Consider the following 17,876-nt stretch of genomic DNA (forward strand, 5'->3'; position numbering starts at 1 on the left):
ATTACAAGGAGGGTGAGATCAGACTAAAAGGCTGCACATTCAGGAGTGTGTTGTTTTCTAAAGATCTGTATCTCTCAAGGGTTTCAAGAATAAAACCCCCTGTGCTTTTAAGCAATTGCGTTGCTAAGTCTGTGTTCCATGCTTGCCTGATATTGTTGTCCCTGAAGGGGTTAATCCAAAGCTCAGAGTGCCCACATCCAGGTGGACTCTGAAGTAGTACATATAAACTACTAGAAGCTCAGAAGGGCTGGTTCAAAGACAACAGCACTGGAGAGTACCACAACTCTGGGAGCGTGCCATAGCATAATGTCGACATTGCAATAAAACACCTGTGACTAGCCCATGACAGATGACAGTTGACTCTGGCTCGAGGGGCTCAGGCTAGGGGGCGATAAAATTGTAGTGTAGACAGTTAGTGTCCTTCGAGAGGGGGAGTGGGCAAGTTTCTAACACTGAGCACCTTCTGCGACAGTGTTAGCCCTTAACAAGAGGGACAGACTCTGCACCTTTTGCAAGATAAGGCCAATAACCTGGGCGTTCCCACTTGTTTCTTGTTTCCCCATAACGACTGTTGATCATTTTGTTGCACTTTCCCTTGTGTTTTCAGGCTACCATCTTTAAGATTAATAAAGCAATTAGTTCCAATTAAGCTATTTTAAAAAGCACTCATAACTCCAATTTATTTGCAACCAAATTAATTACTATTTATTTTCCTATTGGAGTGGGTGATTTGTGCATTCTCTCAACAGTATGGTATTCATACAGTATCTTTTTTAAAATATTGTAGCACTTGTGTGTGTGATGTGATGCAGAGAAAAATACCTGTTTCGCTCATAGGTAGCATGATTCCTGAATACTAATTAGTATTGCAAAAACACTGGTGTTGCACTGTAAATTTATACAGAACTTAAAACCATAGATTAAAAAAACCCACACACATTCCTTACCAGGAAATGCTTAGAGTCAGAGGGTCTGATACGGAACTTGAGTTCTGTTGAAAACTTATGCTGTGTACCATTTACTCAAGCGATTAGTTCCATTGACTTCACCCCCATTACAAACATGCTATTCCCCCACATTTTGTCTCCACCTAGAAAATGCTCTAAACATCTTTCTAATAAACTTCTTGTATAGCTCCAGACTACTGCATGATGCAAACATTCCTACTTAGTAACGTAATAACCACCACAACCTTCAATTTCTACAGAGGAGGAGCCAAGGCACAAGGACATTAATTAGTAGCTACCTTCAGAAATTCTGGCAAAGGATGCTTGCCCAAGACCACACAGGCTGCCTATAGATAAAAGCAGTTCACCTGTGGTCAGGTCTATTATCTTAACCACAGGACTATCCTTCTTCCCCTGCCCTACAGCCTAATTTGTTACATGAAAATGTGCAACTATTTACTATACAAATTCATCAGTGTTTCTCACAGTGCCTCTCAGAGCTGAGTATACAGGTACAACAGAAAATAAGGCCAAATTTGCATACTTGGCTGAGAGGTACCAGCCTACAGGGATAAGGGTTGGCTGTGGTATACATGGGACCTGGCTCCACTCCTGGCTCTGCCTTGAAGAATCTCTGCCAGATGCCTGACCTAGAAAAGCCAATCTGTCTCTTTTGTAGCTGTGGCGAAGGATACACAATCTCCCCCCCCTCCAGCATACGCTGGAGATCTTAGTGCACTACCTTGGGCAGACACCAATCTCCCCAACACTGAGTTTTAACCATGATAATTCCAAAAACAAGGTCTAACTTTTTTTAGATTTCAAAGGGCTTCTTTTCAGTTCTTTCTTTGATATCTCAGCAAGGGGAATCCAACTTCCTGTGTCTCTGCATCTGCCTCTCCCCCCCCCCCCCAATGTATGTGTGCAAAACAGCAATAGAATAATTTATCATCTTTGTAAACAACTCACTGCTGGGGTACAGTATTTCAAGATGACCTAACCTTCACTTCCCCAGTCCTCTATAGCGCTTGTCCTCTTTTACCAGTTTCCAAATTCATCTGACTCTTTTTTGTAGGGTTTTTTCCCCCCCAAAATGGAATTTTTGGCTTTAAACAGAAACTCGTACGCAACTTCAACTATGGTACTCCTACCCGCCCTCCCACCTCAAAATTCAGAGTGCAATGGAGATGTCAGAGGCTGTGCATCAGTGCAAAGGAGGCACCTCTTTTGTCCCAGAAGCATTTACCTGATTGTGAGTAGTCGCTAGAGCCAGTCTGCCACAAGTTTATGTTCTTTCAGCAACACATCTCAAGGAGGCAGTTCCCCTGGTTCTTACAGTCATTCAAGCAGTCCCAGTAATAAGGGCAAAGTATAAGAGTCTGGTAGTCCACAAACAATCAGGGTTTGCCCCATTACGATTACAAGGCAAATGGACTAAATTCTCTAACCCTTTGTGAGGCCCAGACTGAGGGTATGTCTACACTACCCCTCTAGTTCGAACTAGCGGGGTAATGTAGGCATACCGCACTTGCAAATGAAGCCCGGGATTTGAATTTCCCGGGCTTCATTTGCATAAGCAGGGAGCTGCCATTTTTAAAACCCCACTGGTTCGAACCCCGTGCAGCGCGGCTACACGGGGCTCTAACTAGGTAGTTCGAACTAGGATTCCTATTCCGAACTACCGGTACACCGGTGGAACGAGGTGTACCGGTAGTTCGGAATAGGAATCCTAGTTCGAGCCCCGTGTAGCCGCGCTGCACGAGGTTCGAACCAGCGGGGTTTTAAAAATGGCGGCTCCCCGCTTATGCAAATGAAGCCCGGGAAATTCAAATCCCGGGCTTCATTTGCAAGTGAGGTATGCCTACATTACCCTCCTAGTTCGAACTAGGAGGGTAGTGTAGACATACCCTGAGTGTCCAAGGTTTTAAAGAAAGTGAAAACAATATAAAGGAGATTCCTCCATTTATTCAGAGACTCCAGGCTGCAGACGACCTTCAACAAAGTTTCCAGGTCAGCAGTTATCACTGTGTTCAGCTCCTGCTTTTTAAATAGCCACCTTTTTTCAGGTGAAATAGGCATCAGCTGTCTGTGCGCAGAGAAACTTATTTACCCCTTCTTGGCTAGAGTGGGATGTTACCTAACATAGGAGAATATGACAACAGCATAGCCATCTGGTGTGAACAAGTGCAACAGCAAGTAATGTAATGTAGCTGTTTCTTCAGTTTCTTTCCCTTCTGCAAAAAACACAGGTTGGCATTATTTGCAGGAGGAAAGCAGTTTTAGAAAGGGAAGAAGTTTCTGAGTGCAGCCATTGAACTTCCACTGATATCAAAACAATGAGAAGAGTGGTAACAACTAAACAGTGATTTTCTTACCATGGCTTACAGACAGCTGGCTGGTCACACAGAACTGACTCTCCTTTCCGCTGCTAAACCAGTGGTGTAGCCACAGGCAGGCCTGAGTAGGTCATGACCCGCCCACTCCTACCCCAGTGCCTGCCTTATTCAGCCAGTCTGGGGCTCTTGCAGGGGAGCAGGGTTGGGGCACAGGGGCTTGCCCAGCCCCAGCCAGACAGAGGGGGTCACGCCGCAGGGGTTGCCCTGTTCTGCCAATCCAATGCTCCTGCCTAGGTTCAGGGTCGGGGCATAGGGCTTTGCCCATTCTGCTCAGCAGATGCTCCAGCCGCAGAGCAGGATTGGGAATGGTGCTTGCAAGCCCACAACCCCCACTCCTCAGCTGGAGCACTAGAGGGGGGCAAGCCCCTGCGGCCCGACCCCACTCGCTGGCAGCAGCATCAGGTGGGCAGAGTGGGGCAAGGCCCAGTACCTTGACCACCCCCCACTGGAGCTGGGTAAATCCCACTGCCCCAACTCACACCCCAGGAGTAGTGCTGGGCAGATTTGGGCAAGACCCCAACCCCACTTCCCAGCTGGAGTACTGGGAGGGGAGACAGCACATGTGAAGATTCGGTTCTCTTCACACCCCCACCCCAATTTTCTAGGGTCCTTGGCCAGATCATCTATAGCTCCCCTAGGGCACTGGAGGTGGGGAGAGGTGGCCACAATGGCTTCTGCCCCACCCTTTTGTCAATGCCTGTCCACACTAAATTGGGGCCCATCATAGGGATGTTAAATATTAGTTAATTGACTAGTTGACTAACCTAATGAATTCTTATTGGTTACTCAACTATTCTATTGTCCCCAAGGTGGGTCCAGCAGTCAGGGTGCTCCAGCCCCACTACCAAGGAGCCCCCTGCCACTCTACGCTGCTGCCTCTGTATCAGAGGCAGCAGCGCAGGGTGCCAGGCGGGAGCTGGTCCACGAGAGGAGCCAGTTTAAAAACCTTAATCTTTTCTTTTAATTTGATGCTCTTAGCAATGTGATAGTGATCCTAGCAGACCAGCTCCACATATTACCTTTCTAAGGCCATAATGTTGATAATAGAAAGAACTGTGCAACAGAAAAATGTTCTTAATAAAAATCTTAAAATTCCTCACAGAGTGGAAACTTGATATAAATTCCTAAATAATAAGCACACAAGCAATCCAATATGGACACTATTTCATTAAAAAGATATGACTAAATAAAGGAAAAAAAGTGATTCAAGGGTCACTCTTCAGGCGTCAAAAAATATGTCTGACACATTTTGTCAGCATGTGCTTGGTGGGCACAGATGGTATTGACAAATTGTTCTAATGTTTTCAAAACGGGAAAATAAATGCCCCAATTTAAACTAATCATAAGACCAGACCAGCTGTTTAGGGAAAGGCATCAGAACCCCTTCTGAAAATACAGAAGTCCAAATTTAGCATCAACATAAGCAATGATGTAAGATGGATGGAAAAATAGCATAAATAAATTTTAAGTGTCAGTACTGCAATTTGTTCCAATTTGACATCAAGTGGTCCTATGTAAGCGTGACTCTCCCAAGATACAAGATGGGCATGGTATGTCTAATACTGTGGGACCAACATGGCTACAACACTGCATACATTCAGTGAGTGTGTAAACCAAGTAGGGATGTAACAGTGTATCCAGTTAAATGATTAACCGATAAGCGGGTGCTTATTGGTCAACACTACTGGCTACATGCAACTCTTCCCCCCACCCGCCAGCTCTGCATTTAAAGTATTTTGGGAGACGGCACACAGGCAGGCTGGCTCAGTCCCAGCTCATGCCGAGTCCCGTCAGCTACCCCCACTGCAACTCTGCATTTAAAGTATTTTGGGCTTGAGCCGGGACTGAGCTTGTCTGCCTGTCCACTGGCTTCCAAGCTCCTTTCAATGCAGAGCTGCAGCAGTTACAATTTTTGTTGGCTACATGGTTACCAGATTACACTCTTCCTAACATCCCTAAAACCAAGTGTAATTAACATAGTGAAGGATTTGTACCATGGCAAGGAAGAAGTGAAATGAAGTAGGCAGGCTACTTTATCTTACATTGTTTTTTGCTGGATTTCCTGCAATGCATACATCTTTAGCTTTCTCCGCATGTAAGTTGTGCATAAAAAATAGTGTACTGAACAATACATTTGTGCAAGTTATACCACTTTTCCCTTTACAGTCCCTTTTCTGGCCAATTTACATGTAATACATAATATTCAGCACTGAACTTGGCTCAGAATCTTTCATGGGTGTTGCATTTGCTTACATCAGTTCTGAATTGGGGTCATATTCTTCTCCCTGGGGTCCTACCAAAAAACGCCCATTACATTTTTTACATAAGTAGAGTTGTAAGGGTGTAACAGTCATGGTTTCCAGCAAGATTTATTTTGTTACAAGGAACAAAAGGGCTATCAGAGTCAGAGGTGGCAGATACTTGAAAAAATTCAATGTGTGATCAAAGCCCTAGAGAGAGAAATATCCCTCAGAAAAGCTTCAGAAATCAAAAGAGATGAAATCTTTCTACCTTCCTTAGGGATCTTTACTGACTGACCTTTAAGGCAAACAATCAAGGTTAAAAGATTAATCTTTTATTTTATGTAATAAATACTTTTTGCTTCACAGCATTTGCCATATGAGGCTCTCCGGGTACCTCACAACATTTCTGTGTGAAAGATTATTATGCCCATTTTACAAATGAGGAAACTGTGCAGAGAAAAATCAAATCACCTTTGCAAAATTCTACTCACATGGGGTGAAGGATAATCATCATCATCATCATACTTTACATTCCAGTCACGCAGTGTTCATTTTTTCATTACTACCAATCTTCATGGCAGAGAAAGCAGGCACACAAATTTGGACCATTCTGTAAAGATGTGAAGTAGCTTGCCAAAGGTTATAGTGCAAGTCTGGAGCAAAGCTGGGAACAGAATTCAGATCTTAATTCCTATTCCCATGCATCAGCAACAAGATCAACCTCCTCCTCGTAAAGTACTGAGGGACTTTGAAGAAAGAAGCGCTAAATTAAATATTTTTATCAAATATGTCCACACCTCACAAGGATATGGGTGGACACGCCACTAAGCAAACTATCAGCTGTCATATCAAGGTATATTCTACTACTTGCCATTTTAATTAGAATTACTCAATGAAATGAATTTAGAACATACACCAGCAGATATATAAAAGGAAACTATACCAAGGCTACACCACAGACACATTAAAAGACATGACAATGCCCAAACAAGCTCTTCCAAAGTAGCAAGTTAAGGCTAATACAGGTTGGACCCCCTTGGTCCAGCACCCTGGGGACCTGACCAGTCCCAATCAAGGGGATCTGCTGGACCAGGGGAGGTCTCTCCCCTCCTGGCCCATACTAACACGTACCCCACAAACACACACTAGGGCTCTAGCCTGCCCTACTGCTGCCTGGTTAGCCATCACTCCCTGGGCTGGAGCTCGTCAGCTCCCACTGGCCCCGGTGCTACCAAGGCCGGAGCTGCACAGCTGGGGTCAGAGCTCCCTGGCAGATGCCAGAGCTCCGCCACCAGATCTGCACATCTGGGGCCAGAGCTTCCTGGCTGCCACTGGGGCCATTGCTGCGCAGCGGGGGTGAGAGCTACTCAGCTGAGATCATAGCTCCCTGGCTACCTCCTGGGAGCCCCCTGCTACTGCCCAGCTGCTAGGGCCAGATCGCCCCACTGCAGTGCCTGCTCCCCCCTCCAACACAGGGCTCCTGGCTGAGTTGCCAGCCCCCGTGGCTACATTTCTCACTGTGGCCAAACCGCCCTATATCTGGACTCTGTGGTCCAGGATCATCTGTGATCCTGCCAGACCATAGATGTTGCAGGACCAGAGAGTCCTGGATAAAGTGGTACAATCTGTACTGTAAAGCTAACTGATTTCACCAACCTCAGTTATATATTAAGAGTAGAGATGTTAAATTTAGATTAACTTGCATCGACTATTTGATTAGTCGATAAAGGTACCTCCACCTTTGAAGCATAGCAACAGCCCCAGGGGCTTCAAAGGTGAAAGCACTGCAGGGAGGAAGGGGTCAGTGGGGGACTCAAGCAGTCCCCCGCTAGCGCCATGCTCCCTGCAGCATTTCAAAGCAGCAATGCTGTATGGAGCCCAGGGTCAGCAGGACCCCGGGCTCCATGCAGCGCCACCGCTTTGAAACGCCACACACAGCCCGGGAATCCCAGCTGGCCCCGGGCTCCATGAGATGATACTGCTTTGAAGCATCCCCTTCTCTTTGCCCCCCCCTTGCTTGCTGCCTCTTTCTGATAGAGGCAGCAAGGGGGGAAACGATTAATCGACTAGTTGTTCACATCCCTAACTAAGAGTCTGTTTTTCTTGTCAATTTAGGCAGTCACACTGAAAGAGAAGAAGCAAAATATGCCGGCTACAGATATATTTATTAGGATGTCAGTCAAAAGGAGTCTGTTCAGAAAATACTGTTCTTTATAAGATCTAAGAGTCTGCATGCACCTATTTAAAAAGTTTTATGTCCCCAAAACCCACCAAAGACAGATAGCAGGTTGTCAAAACAAGGTGATGCATATCACTAGTGTGAACAGAAGTCATCTGCATGCAAAGGATTTTACTTATCCAGATTGAACAGTTTTACTTTGCTTGGCAACTTGGGGAAAGGTTTCTTACAGAATCATCAAATCCAGAACCAAGCACAGTCTAGGCTGCAACACAAGAAAAATACACTGCAATAAAAATTCAGCCTATATTTACAAGCAAAACTACTGTTTTTCGTGGTTCCAACAGATTTCAAAGCATATTTGAGTAACTTACAAAAAGCCAGAATGCAACACCCTTTATCACAACAAATAGTATCTTAAACATCTTATGTACTCCCTCTGAAGTTAGTGGGAATTATTTGTATACCATGGGACTACTTGTGAGCAGAGAAAATATAATCTGAACCAACCATTAAAAACCAAAGAAGTTGACATTGATTCAAATGTATCAAAATACTCCATCAAACCTTAGTAGTGAGCTTCCTCAAAGGGCTGTCAAAAAAGGCATTCCTAAGGACCTGAAATACTACTGATCCCACCAACAGAACAAAAAAAAAAAAGAGAAATCAGCTCAAGTGTCTCTATTACAGCAGAAAAATCCAGAACTCACATCTAAACACAGAAACTGAAATAAATCTTCACATGATGAATTCTTTGCCTAGTCATCAGGAAATTCAGAATTCCTGGAAAAAAATCAACATGCTTGCAGAGATCTGCAATGTTTGGAAAATATCTATATTTTAATATCCCATTATAGTGATACATGTTGAGCCAGGAACTCTTTAAATTGCTTAGGAGCAATAAATATCTTGCCTTGAGCACTAGCTATATGTTTTGTGTCACAGAAGGTCTTCACATTGGTAATTTCCATTATTAAAAACACTTTTTCTTCATTATGGACTAACAGTAAAAAGCCCAAGATGAGCAAAGATACCAGGTGACTAGAAGAAAGTCCCAAGCTAATATCAAGCAGGTTTAATTCATCTTTGGAGCGAATGTAGTTTCATACATGAGGGAGGAATTAGGCCTACTGAGCTTTGAACAGTTTGTTCTTTTGATTTCACTTGTTGAGTGAAATTTCTGAAGGATCTTCCAGGAACCACTTTTGAGAGAATAAAAATACTACAGGCAGATTTATTCTCTATAAAATTACTGACAAGAAAAAAAAGAAGCGTTATAAATAATATTGATTTGGGGTGAACTGGAAGGACCTTGCAATCAATACAGTTTATAGAACAGTCAAATATCAAATAGAAGGGACTATACAAGCCATGACAAGATTATTACTTTGGGACAAATTCTGCCTTCAGGTAAGAAAAGGAAGAATGTATTTTCATCCTATCAATGAAAACAGTGAACTAACTGCTCCATAGCAAAATTTAATACTATCATTTTGCCCTTTTTCAACATATTAATTTTTATTTTTGTCTTATAACACATTGATGTTGCTAACGATGAACTACTGCTGAAATATACAAACAACAATTATAATAATAGTTTTCACTTACATAGCATCTTTAATTAAAAAAGCCATCAGAACTCTTTACAAACTACAGGTTGACTCTCTCTAGTGCGGCACTCTCTGGTCCAGCAACATGAATGGTCCAACATGATTTTAGTTGTCCACTTACGGTGTGGCCAAGTTTCTCATGGTCCCATAAAGTTTATTTACAGCCACAGTCCCCATTCTCAGTGTTCTGTGCTATTGTTCAGCTCTAATTTACCCCTACATGTCTCCAAAGAGCCCAGTAAGGCTGCTAGACTATATTGATCTCTTGTGGTTTGACAAATTTGCTGGTTTGGCACTGGTCAATCCCGAGGATGCTGGGGCTAGAGTGGGTCAACCTGTATCAGATACGCTTCTACACCCACCAGGGTGAGGATACTGTTTTACTGACAGTAAAAGATATAATGAGGTTAATGGCCAAATTTTCAACAGTATTCACAGATTTTGTATGCCTATATATGGCTACATAACTTATGAGTACTACAGAAGCCAGATTTTCAAAAGTGCTGAGCAATCACAACTCCAACTAAAGTCAAATAGGTGTTCAGCAGTTCTAAAAAAATATAACACCACCATGTCAAACTAAAGCATCCAAAATAAGTAGCCAAAGTGGCTTGCCAAAGAGCATGGCAGAGTGGAAAATAGGGATACTGAGTCCTGGCTAACAGTTCCCTTCTTTAAATTATTGTCTCACCACTTTCACCCTTCAGAAAAACAAGCATATGTATTCTACTACATGAAAGATGTGTTCCTTTAACAGGGTATATACAGTACTGCTCAATATAATGCATTAGAAAATAATACTGCTTAGAAATGCAATCAATATGTTTCACTGGCTCTTTTAATCAAACTGTTATTTAATGCTGGGTTTCTCAAACTCCACTGCACCACGACCTCCGCCTGACAACAAAAGATTACTACAGAGGGAATCGAAGCCTGAACCTGTCCGAGCTCCACCACCAAGGGAAGGAAGGGGCAGGGACAAAGCCTGAGGACTTGAGCCCCAAGTGACAGGGCCTGTAACCTAAGTCCTTCAACTCAGGACTTAAGCTTCAGCCCCAGACCATAGCTGTGCAGCTCCATTTAAATGAAGTTGTGCCCCATTTTGAGATCCCAACACACAGTTTGAGAGTCAATGCATTAAGTTTCACTGGGATCAGGACAATCATTTCTCTTTCCTTTAAACTGGTCTATAACAAAAGCTCTCCTAGTAAGAAACAATATACTGGATTCGTATAATTCCTCTGAACTTTTCACCCTGACAGATCCCAAAGTGCTTTACAAATGTAGCTTGAAACAGAAACACTATCAGGTTTCACTAATTAAGTGAAACACAGCAGCTGTTTACTAACATCCACCACCACACAAGAGTTCAGCACAGGTAGTAAAACAATACAGTATCTCAGAGGCTCAAAACCTGAAGTTTACAAAGCTCCTTCCATTAATCAACAATTAAGCGGTAGGAGATGAAGTTTGGAACAGAAGGTGGATCCATGGGGCATTCTTTTTTTTGGTGAGTGTTGGCCTGTCCAACTGAAACTGGAAAAAGAAACATAGGTGGGCAGAATGTAATTAGTCACTTTAAGAGTTAGCCAGGACATAGACCACACTAATTAATTTTTTTAAATCTCATCAGAAAGGCAGCACTTCCAAGAGTATAGGATCTCTTACAGAACAGGGGGTATGAATGGCAAAGTGATCTTAACTAGAATGTTAGCAACATCAAAGGATTTCTACTTTAAAATAGAATCATTCTTGAGAGGAGAAAAAGATAAATCAACATACAAATAGACTACACAATTAATGACAGAAAGTATGTCAGTGTGGGAGTTGCTTGACTTTCTTCTTATGCTATTATCTCAGGCCAAAATGTTCCAACTTGGATAGCTAAATTAGGGTCCTAAACCCATTGTTAGGAGTCTAAAACACACTTCCGAAAAATCAGGAAGTTTTTTAAGACAATTGGAACAGCACGTACTCACCCCACTTCTATTTCAGTCCTTAACAGTAGATTTAGGAACCTAACTGCAAACAACAAAGTTTAAACCACTTGACATAATTCAGAGGCATGAAAAGTAACCAAAATTACTCTTAGACTGAAACCCAGGAAATAATTATGAGATCCAATCACAAAACAGCTTATTCCTCTTTCCCTGTCCCCAAGAATATAACAGCATCTTAGAGTGGAAATCCTTTGAAGTTGCTAATGTTATTCCAACTAAATGCATTTTGCAGCACAGCAGTTTATTTGAAGACTTTTTCTGCAGTCCAGACCTAATTAGGGAATCAGTTTCAAACAATTTGGTAAGTAAATGTATCTGCTTAAAATGCCTCAATAAAATAAAAAGGTTTAAAAATTGTAATTAAAATCATAGAAAGGACAAACATGGAATGGTCCTTTTTCAAAGTGGAGGCAATGGAACTGAATTTTAATGTCTCCTTCTTCAGCACAATATTACTTGCTTCCTCCTCTCCCAAAACATTGAAAAGGTGTGCTTCCCCAAATGCACAGACCAGGTTTAAGAATGGGAAAAAAGCTGACAGAATTGGAAACTTGCTGTTCATTATTAAATCGTGACATTGTTTTTAAATAAAAATTCAGGTCTGGTTATGCTGGAAATATTTATTACCACTTGCTTCTCTCTAGCCAGCATTTGGGCAAAGCTGTTTCCCATCATCACTAGCATGCAAGAGTATTTGTCGCCATATCAACATCTGCATACTAGAGTGGGAACGGCTAGAGGGGTTCACTTCTCTCATCTATGTATACAAAGGGGGGAAGGATGGCAGAAGGAGAGACATGGGAGATTTTCTGCTATTAGTACCCCTATGCGCACACAGGTTTTTGGAATAAGGGGGGAATCTCTCCTGGCAACCCCTCTCTGTGCATGTGTCTGGAGGGATGGTGAGCAGAGGATTTCTACATGTGCATATAGGAGTCAGTGCTGTCAACATGTCTGCATTAGGGGCAGGAGAAGAGCAAAGGATTCTTGCATCTCAGCATCCCTGTATGTATACACATGTATAGGGGAAGGCTCTCATGCAAGGATGGGGGGGGGGAGAAGAGTTCTGGATGATCTCTCTTAATGCCATTTGTGCATATGGGGTCAGAAACTAGGGATGTCTCCGGTGCTTGAATCATGGGGAAAACACACGGGGGCCTGAATACCAAGTAGCTTGCTTTAATGTAAACAGTAGAGGACCAAAGATAGCAGTGAGTTAGCCTCTAAAAAACAGCAAAGGGGCCCAGCCCCCCAAGCACCTCATCACTGGGGAAACCACTTGCTTGCAGTCTGCCAGAGCCTCTCTTGCTAGCTTACTGGGGCCCTGCTGCTGCCTGTCAGTCACATGAGTTAGTCACTCACCGCCAGTGATCTGTGCAGGGCCAAAGCATAGCGCCAGCTGAAGCCACAAGACCACCACGAAGAGTCTCCGGAGACATGGGGACTGCTGCTGCTGCTTCTCTAGGAATGGATCCCCGCTGCTCGCATTCATTCCATGATACATCTTTTATCCACAAAGAGCATCCAGTTTGCAATAATCTGCAGCCAGAAGGAGAATTTTATCTTGCCATCTCCCAGAGATTTTCAGAGCTGAGCATCCATCTCTCTTTTCCTCCAGATGAAATCTCTGCCCACTCTTCTCCAGGATGCAATCCCACTCCCACCTCCAGCATGCAACAGAAACCTCTTTGGGACAAGCAGCTTGCCACCTAACCATCTGGACAGGACTGTGAATACCAATGACAGGCTATAACAGTCAGTGATTATTATAATTATCTTTGTGTCATTCCCCCCCCCCCCCACGCACACACAGTCTGTTCCCTGACATGAAAACCAACTCCCCCAAATGCCACCTCTTCCCTCTCCTAATATGTGCCCCCTCCATACTCCACACACCTGCGCCAATCTGAACTCTCCTCTCCCCCTGCAATAGCCAAGGCTCCCTGGGAAAGGGGGCCCTTTCCAAACAGCGCATCAGCCTCCACGCAATGAGGCCAGCACCTAAGCACCTTCATGCGCCGCTCCATGCAATGCACGGCTTGCCATCGTGATAAAGTCTTCCAGCGCCTGGGGGCTCAGGTCTGCCACCCCCGCCATGGAGCTCTGGTCTCACCAATACCGCACCCACCGGGGGTACTGAAGACAGGCCCCAGGGGAATCCACACGCCCCCCATTAACTCCCCACCCCGGCTTCCCCCTGCCGCCCCCTCCCAGCGCTCCGCAGTTTGCTGCCTCCCGCGGCTTCCCCGGGGCACGGAGCCAGGTGCGCACTGCGCTCCTACCTGAGGGCTGCCCGCCTGCATGGAGCCTCCGCGCCTGCCTCCCCCGGGCGAGCCCCCCGCTGGGCACGACCCGCTGCTGCTGCTGCCGCCTCCGTCAGCCGCGGCAGCTCCCCCGCCCGCTGGAGGGGAAGGGCTGAGCCACACACGCAGCGCGCGCCGCCGCTCGCGCTCAGCCCACCTGGCTGCGGGGAGGGGGAGAAGCCGGGCGGCCCCAGAGCCCGGGCTGCGGCAGCTGCCAATGGGAAGCCTCTGCACGCACCTGTGAGGCGCACGAGCCGCCTTCCATCCCCTCAGCCCCAGTCCGCATTCCCCTGCGCTGGGTGTGCGTGGCAGGCGCAAGCCGGGGCTGCTGATGCAAAATCTGCTGAGGCCCCCGCTTCTGCGCGGGTGCTAGCTCGCCCGGCCGCTCTGAATACATCACAGCACTGGACAAGGTCTGCTGCGTTTTTCTCTCGGTGCCCTGTGGTGCATGCAGGGCAGGAGCTCACAAGAAATTGCTGTAATTGTGCCCGTGTGTCCTGTGCTGCATGCAACTGGCTGCTGCAAGTGTTCCTTTGCCTCCCACATGTCAAGCTTAGGCCAGTGCATGCAGTAAATGTCCTTGTGCTGTGCATTACATGCAAGTCAAGAGCTAGCAAGAATCTGCTGCAAATCTTCCAGTGTACCCTACTGAGCATGAGGCATAGAGGCCAGAGGGCATATATACAGTAATTCCAAACTTAACATGTGCCCGCTTAACACGTTTTCGCAATAGCACGATTTTTTTTTAGGGAACATTTTTCGAACAACACGACCGTCCCCGCAATAACACGATTTCCCCGAGCGGCTGGCTGGTCACCGGCAGCTGTGCGGAGCTTCCCCTGCCTCCTTGCAAAGCAGCGGGGTTCGCAGCTGGCCAGCTGTTCCTCTGCGACCCCCTCTAGCCAAATGCCTTGCTCCCTCTCTTCTGCCCCCTGCTTGCAGCCAGCGGCTGGGTTTCCCCAGCTGGCTGGTCATGGGTAGCTGGGTGGGGCTTCCCCTGCCTCATAGGCGTGCACACGGGATGTGCCGGGTGTGCATAGGCACACCCTAATGTTTCAAAGGGCCGTGGTGCAGGGGCGCAAGCCCACGCACTAGAAGGAGTGCCACTTTGGCCCTCTGGGGAACAGGAGCCATACTGGGTTTGCGCGGCTGCGTGGTCAAAACCAGCAGGGCTTAGGACCCCACAGAAAAGGCGACAGGGATGCAGCAAGTCACCCCGCAGTGAGTTTAAAACCCGGGCGGGAAGGTGGGGGAGGGGAGGAAAGAGTAGGAGAGGTAGGGGGTGCCCCGGGCAGGTGATCGGGTGCAGCGGGCTGGCCCAGGGAGGAGAGGAGGGGAGGGAGTCGAGTCAGGAGCAGCGTGGCCGGCCCCGGAGGGGGGGGGTCGGGTTGGGAGCAGTGCGGCTGGCCCGGGAAGTGGAGGGGGGGCAGGGGCAGTGGGGCTGGCCCCCACCCCCACAGATCTGCTTCCCATCCCCCCTTTCTCCTGGCCAGCCCCATGCTCCTCGACCCCCCCCAGCTCTGTTTCCTGCGCCTCCTTCCTTCCGGGACCCCCTTTCCTCCCGGCTAGCCCTGCGGCCCCTGACCTCCCGCCAGATCTGCTTCCTGCCCCCCTTCCTTCCAGCCAGGCCCGCCCCCACCGGCCAGTCCCTCTCCCCTCCCCCCCACGATCAAGTGTGTCCTTTTTTGGGGGGAGTCTACCTGGTAACCCTACCAGCTGCAGAACATGCTCAGGAGCAAGGACAGGGCTTTTCTTCCCCAAAGCGTCAGACTCAACTAGAGGCTCCCAGCGCTGATTGTGCCCCACCTTCTAGCTACTTCTCCTGCTGCCACCAGGCTTCAGTCCGGCGCCCAGCCAGAAAACCAGGAAATACCGGACATTGCACAGGTCCAGTATTTTCTGGATTTTTTTACTAGACAGAGGGCCCCAAAACCAGACTGGTAAAAAACTGGACACCTGGCAACTCTGCGAGTCGGACCCGGTGCAGGCACCAAGTGATGGGGACTGCCGGAACTTTGGGAACCAGAGACTGCGGGGTGGGGGTTTGTGGCCCAAAAGGAGGCCAGAAGAGTGAAAGTCAGGGCGACCCTAGAACTCTGTTACATACCAGCTGGTGGCTGCTGGAGGAGGAGGGAAAAATAGGGGGAAAGTGTGGGAGAGGAAGGGGCTTGTGCTGAGAGGAGGGGGGCAGGTCAGGAGAAGAAAGGGGAAGGCACCAAGAGACAGGGTGGAAGAGAGAAACAAATGCCAGGGGGCCAAGTGGAGACAATGAGAAAAAGAGCAGAAGGTGAGGTGTCAGTGAGAGGGGGGACAGGATGATTCTGGGAGAGGAGAGGGGAAGAGCTTTGGGGGCTAGAGGGGAGAAGGGAAGGTGCTGGGAGAAGGTTTGAAAGAAGGGGTGGGCATGAAGAAGGCGGGATGGAGCAAGGCATCTGTGAGGGAACAGAGGCAGAGGGTGGTGAGGGGGTGGGCATCAGGGAAAAAGAGGGCAAATGGTGCAGGGACAGTGTGGAAAGGGGGAGGCACCAGGAGGATGCAGGGGTAAGGAAAGGTGCAGGTGCCAGGGAATTCTGGGGGTGAAGCAGAAGGGCAGACACCTGCAGGGGAGGGACCAGCACCAGAGCAGAGAAGCAGGGCAGGTGTGTAGTGGGAGGTGTTAGGAGAGGGGATGAGGAGGGGTTGCTCCCATGATCAGAGTGGGGCTACTGGAGGAGTGGGCACAGGGGAGAGAGAAGGGCAGGTGGAGGGGGGCAGGTCTCAGGAAGGCTAAGGGCAGTGAGAAGGGCAGGAGTCAGGACAGCAGAGGTGGGGGAGGAGTTGGGGGGGTGGGCAGCAGGCACCAGGGGAGCTGATGGAGCAAGGGGAGGAGACAGGGCAGCAGAGGAAAAAGGTAGAAGTTTATAAGATATTTATTAATAACTTGGGTGCCACAGTGGCACATCCAAACAAGCCACAAACAGTACTGGTGCACAACACAAAATTTATTCTGCTCATGGGAGGAAACTCTTAGAGGGACACTTTCCCCAGCCTCTCTGTCCCCCGAGTTAATGTCACACACACTGGGTTCATGCAGTTTCAGGATAGTTGCATGAGGGGGGTTTGGTGGGGGCCAAACTAATCCCTATTGGTAGGAGGATGGTGGGAAAAGTCCTTAGAAGGGGGGGTCACATGACACCTTTTACTTCTGGTCATGGGTCCATATTGCCTTGAGAGTGTTACCTCCAGAGGCGTGGCTAATGTGAGTCAGGGGGTGTGGCTAATGGGGGTCAAAGAGTACATTTTAAAAAAATTCTTTGGGTGCACACCCTAATGAAACATGCTGCGCGCACCTATGCCCTGCCTCCTTGCGTCCAGTGAGGAAGGGTCACCGGGGAACAGCACAGCCAGCTGCGAACCTCCACCGCTTTGCAAGGAGGCAGGGGAAGCCCCTCGCAGCTGCTGGCGACCAGCCAGCTGGGGAAACCCAGCCACTGGCTGCAATCCCCCTCCGCTATCCTGCTCTTTCCTTCCCCAGAGCCAAACACCTCCCCTCCCTGCTGTAACCCAGTGCCCTTTCTCCCCCAACCTTATGTCCCGGTCCCTACAGACACCACAGCTTGAAAACGCAACCCCCACCTTTTCCATTATTTTCAATGGGAAAATTGACTCCGTATAACACGTTTTCACTTAACATGATCATTTTCTGAAACATCTCTATAGTGTTAAATGAGGAATTACTGTACTGCATAAACTTGATGATAATGTCAACTTACAAGCAAACACAGTCAGTCAGGGCCAGGCCGCCATGGGTGTGGCAGAATGGGGCTGGGCCACCACAACAGCAACGGGGCTGCAGGTTGGAGGGCAGAGTAGGGTGGGGTCTGGAGTAGGCCCTCCCCTGGCTGCTGCAGGTCCATGTTTTGTGCAGCTTCCTTGAGCACAGAGGGATCATTGCGCCCGAACAACAAAATTTTATCAACAAAAGTGCTGGTGTGGACAAAGCCCTAACTCCGTAGGAAGTCCCCAGTGGAGTAACAGACCAGGCATTTCAGGAAGCTCACCAGCTGTTCAGGGGAGGGGAAGAGCAGCCCACATGCTTCCTGAGACCTGGGATCCCCAGGTATTGGCCACAGCTGTCTCTGTCCCCTTCCCCTGGCAAGACCCCCCCCTCCATGAGTACTCTGCCCCAGCACCCAGCACCCTGGCCTGCCCCAGCACC

The 17,876-nt window shown here is 47.5% G+C and overlaps 1 protein-coding gene across 4 annotated transcripts in view; it reads right to left on the reverse strand.

The window, feature by feature from the left end:
• Window positions 1-14,059, reverse strand: part of SUSD4 (sushi domain containing 4) — a 124,322-nt gene extending 110,263 nt beyond the window's left edge. The window contains exons 1-2 of one of the 4 annotated variants that reach the window (XM_075925257.2): window positions 13,917-14,059; window positions 12,738-12,914 (exon numbers count right to left, since the gene is read on the reverse strand). In XM_075925257.2, coding sequence (XP_075781372.1) covers window positions 12,738-12,879 — 142 coding nt within the window. In that variant the 5' untranslated portion in view covers window positions 12,880-12,914; window positions 13,917-14,059. Of the gene's footprint in view, window positions 1-12,737; window positions 12,915-13,384; window positions 13,523-13,657; window positions 13,884-13,916 lie in introns of those variants that run through there. The other 3 variants (XM_075925261.2, XM_075925256.2, XM_075925258.2) reach the window with 3 other exon arrangements.
• Between the last annotated feature and the right edge of the window lie 3,817 nt (window positions 14,060-17,876).

This window comes from Pelodiscus sinensis, chromosome 3 (assembly GCF_052426305.1).
Source record: "Pelodiscus sinensis isolate ZL-2025 chromosome 3, ASM5242630v1, whole genome shotgun sequence".
In the NCBI taxonomy this organism is placed as follows: Eukaryota; Metazoa; Chordata; order Testudines; family Trionychidae; genus Pelodiscus; species Pelodiscus sinensis.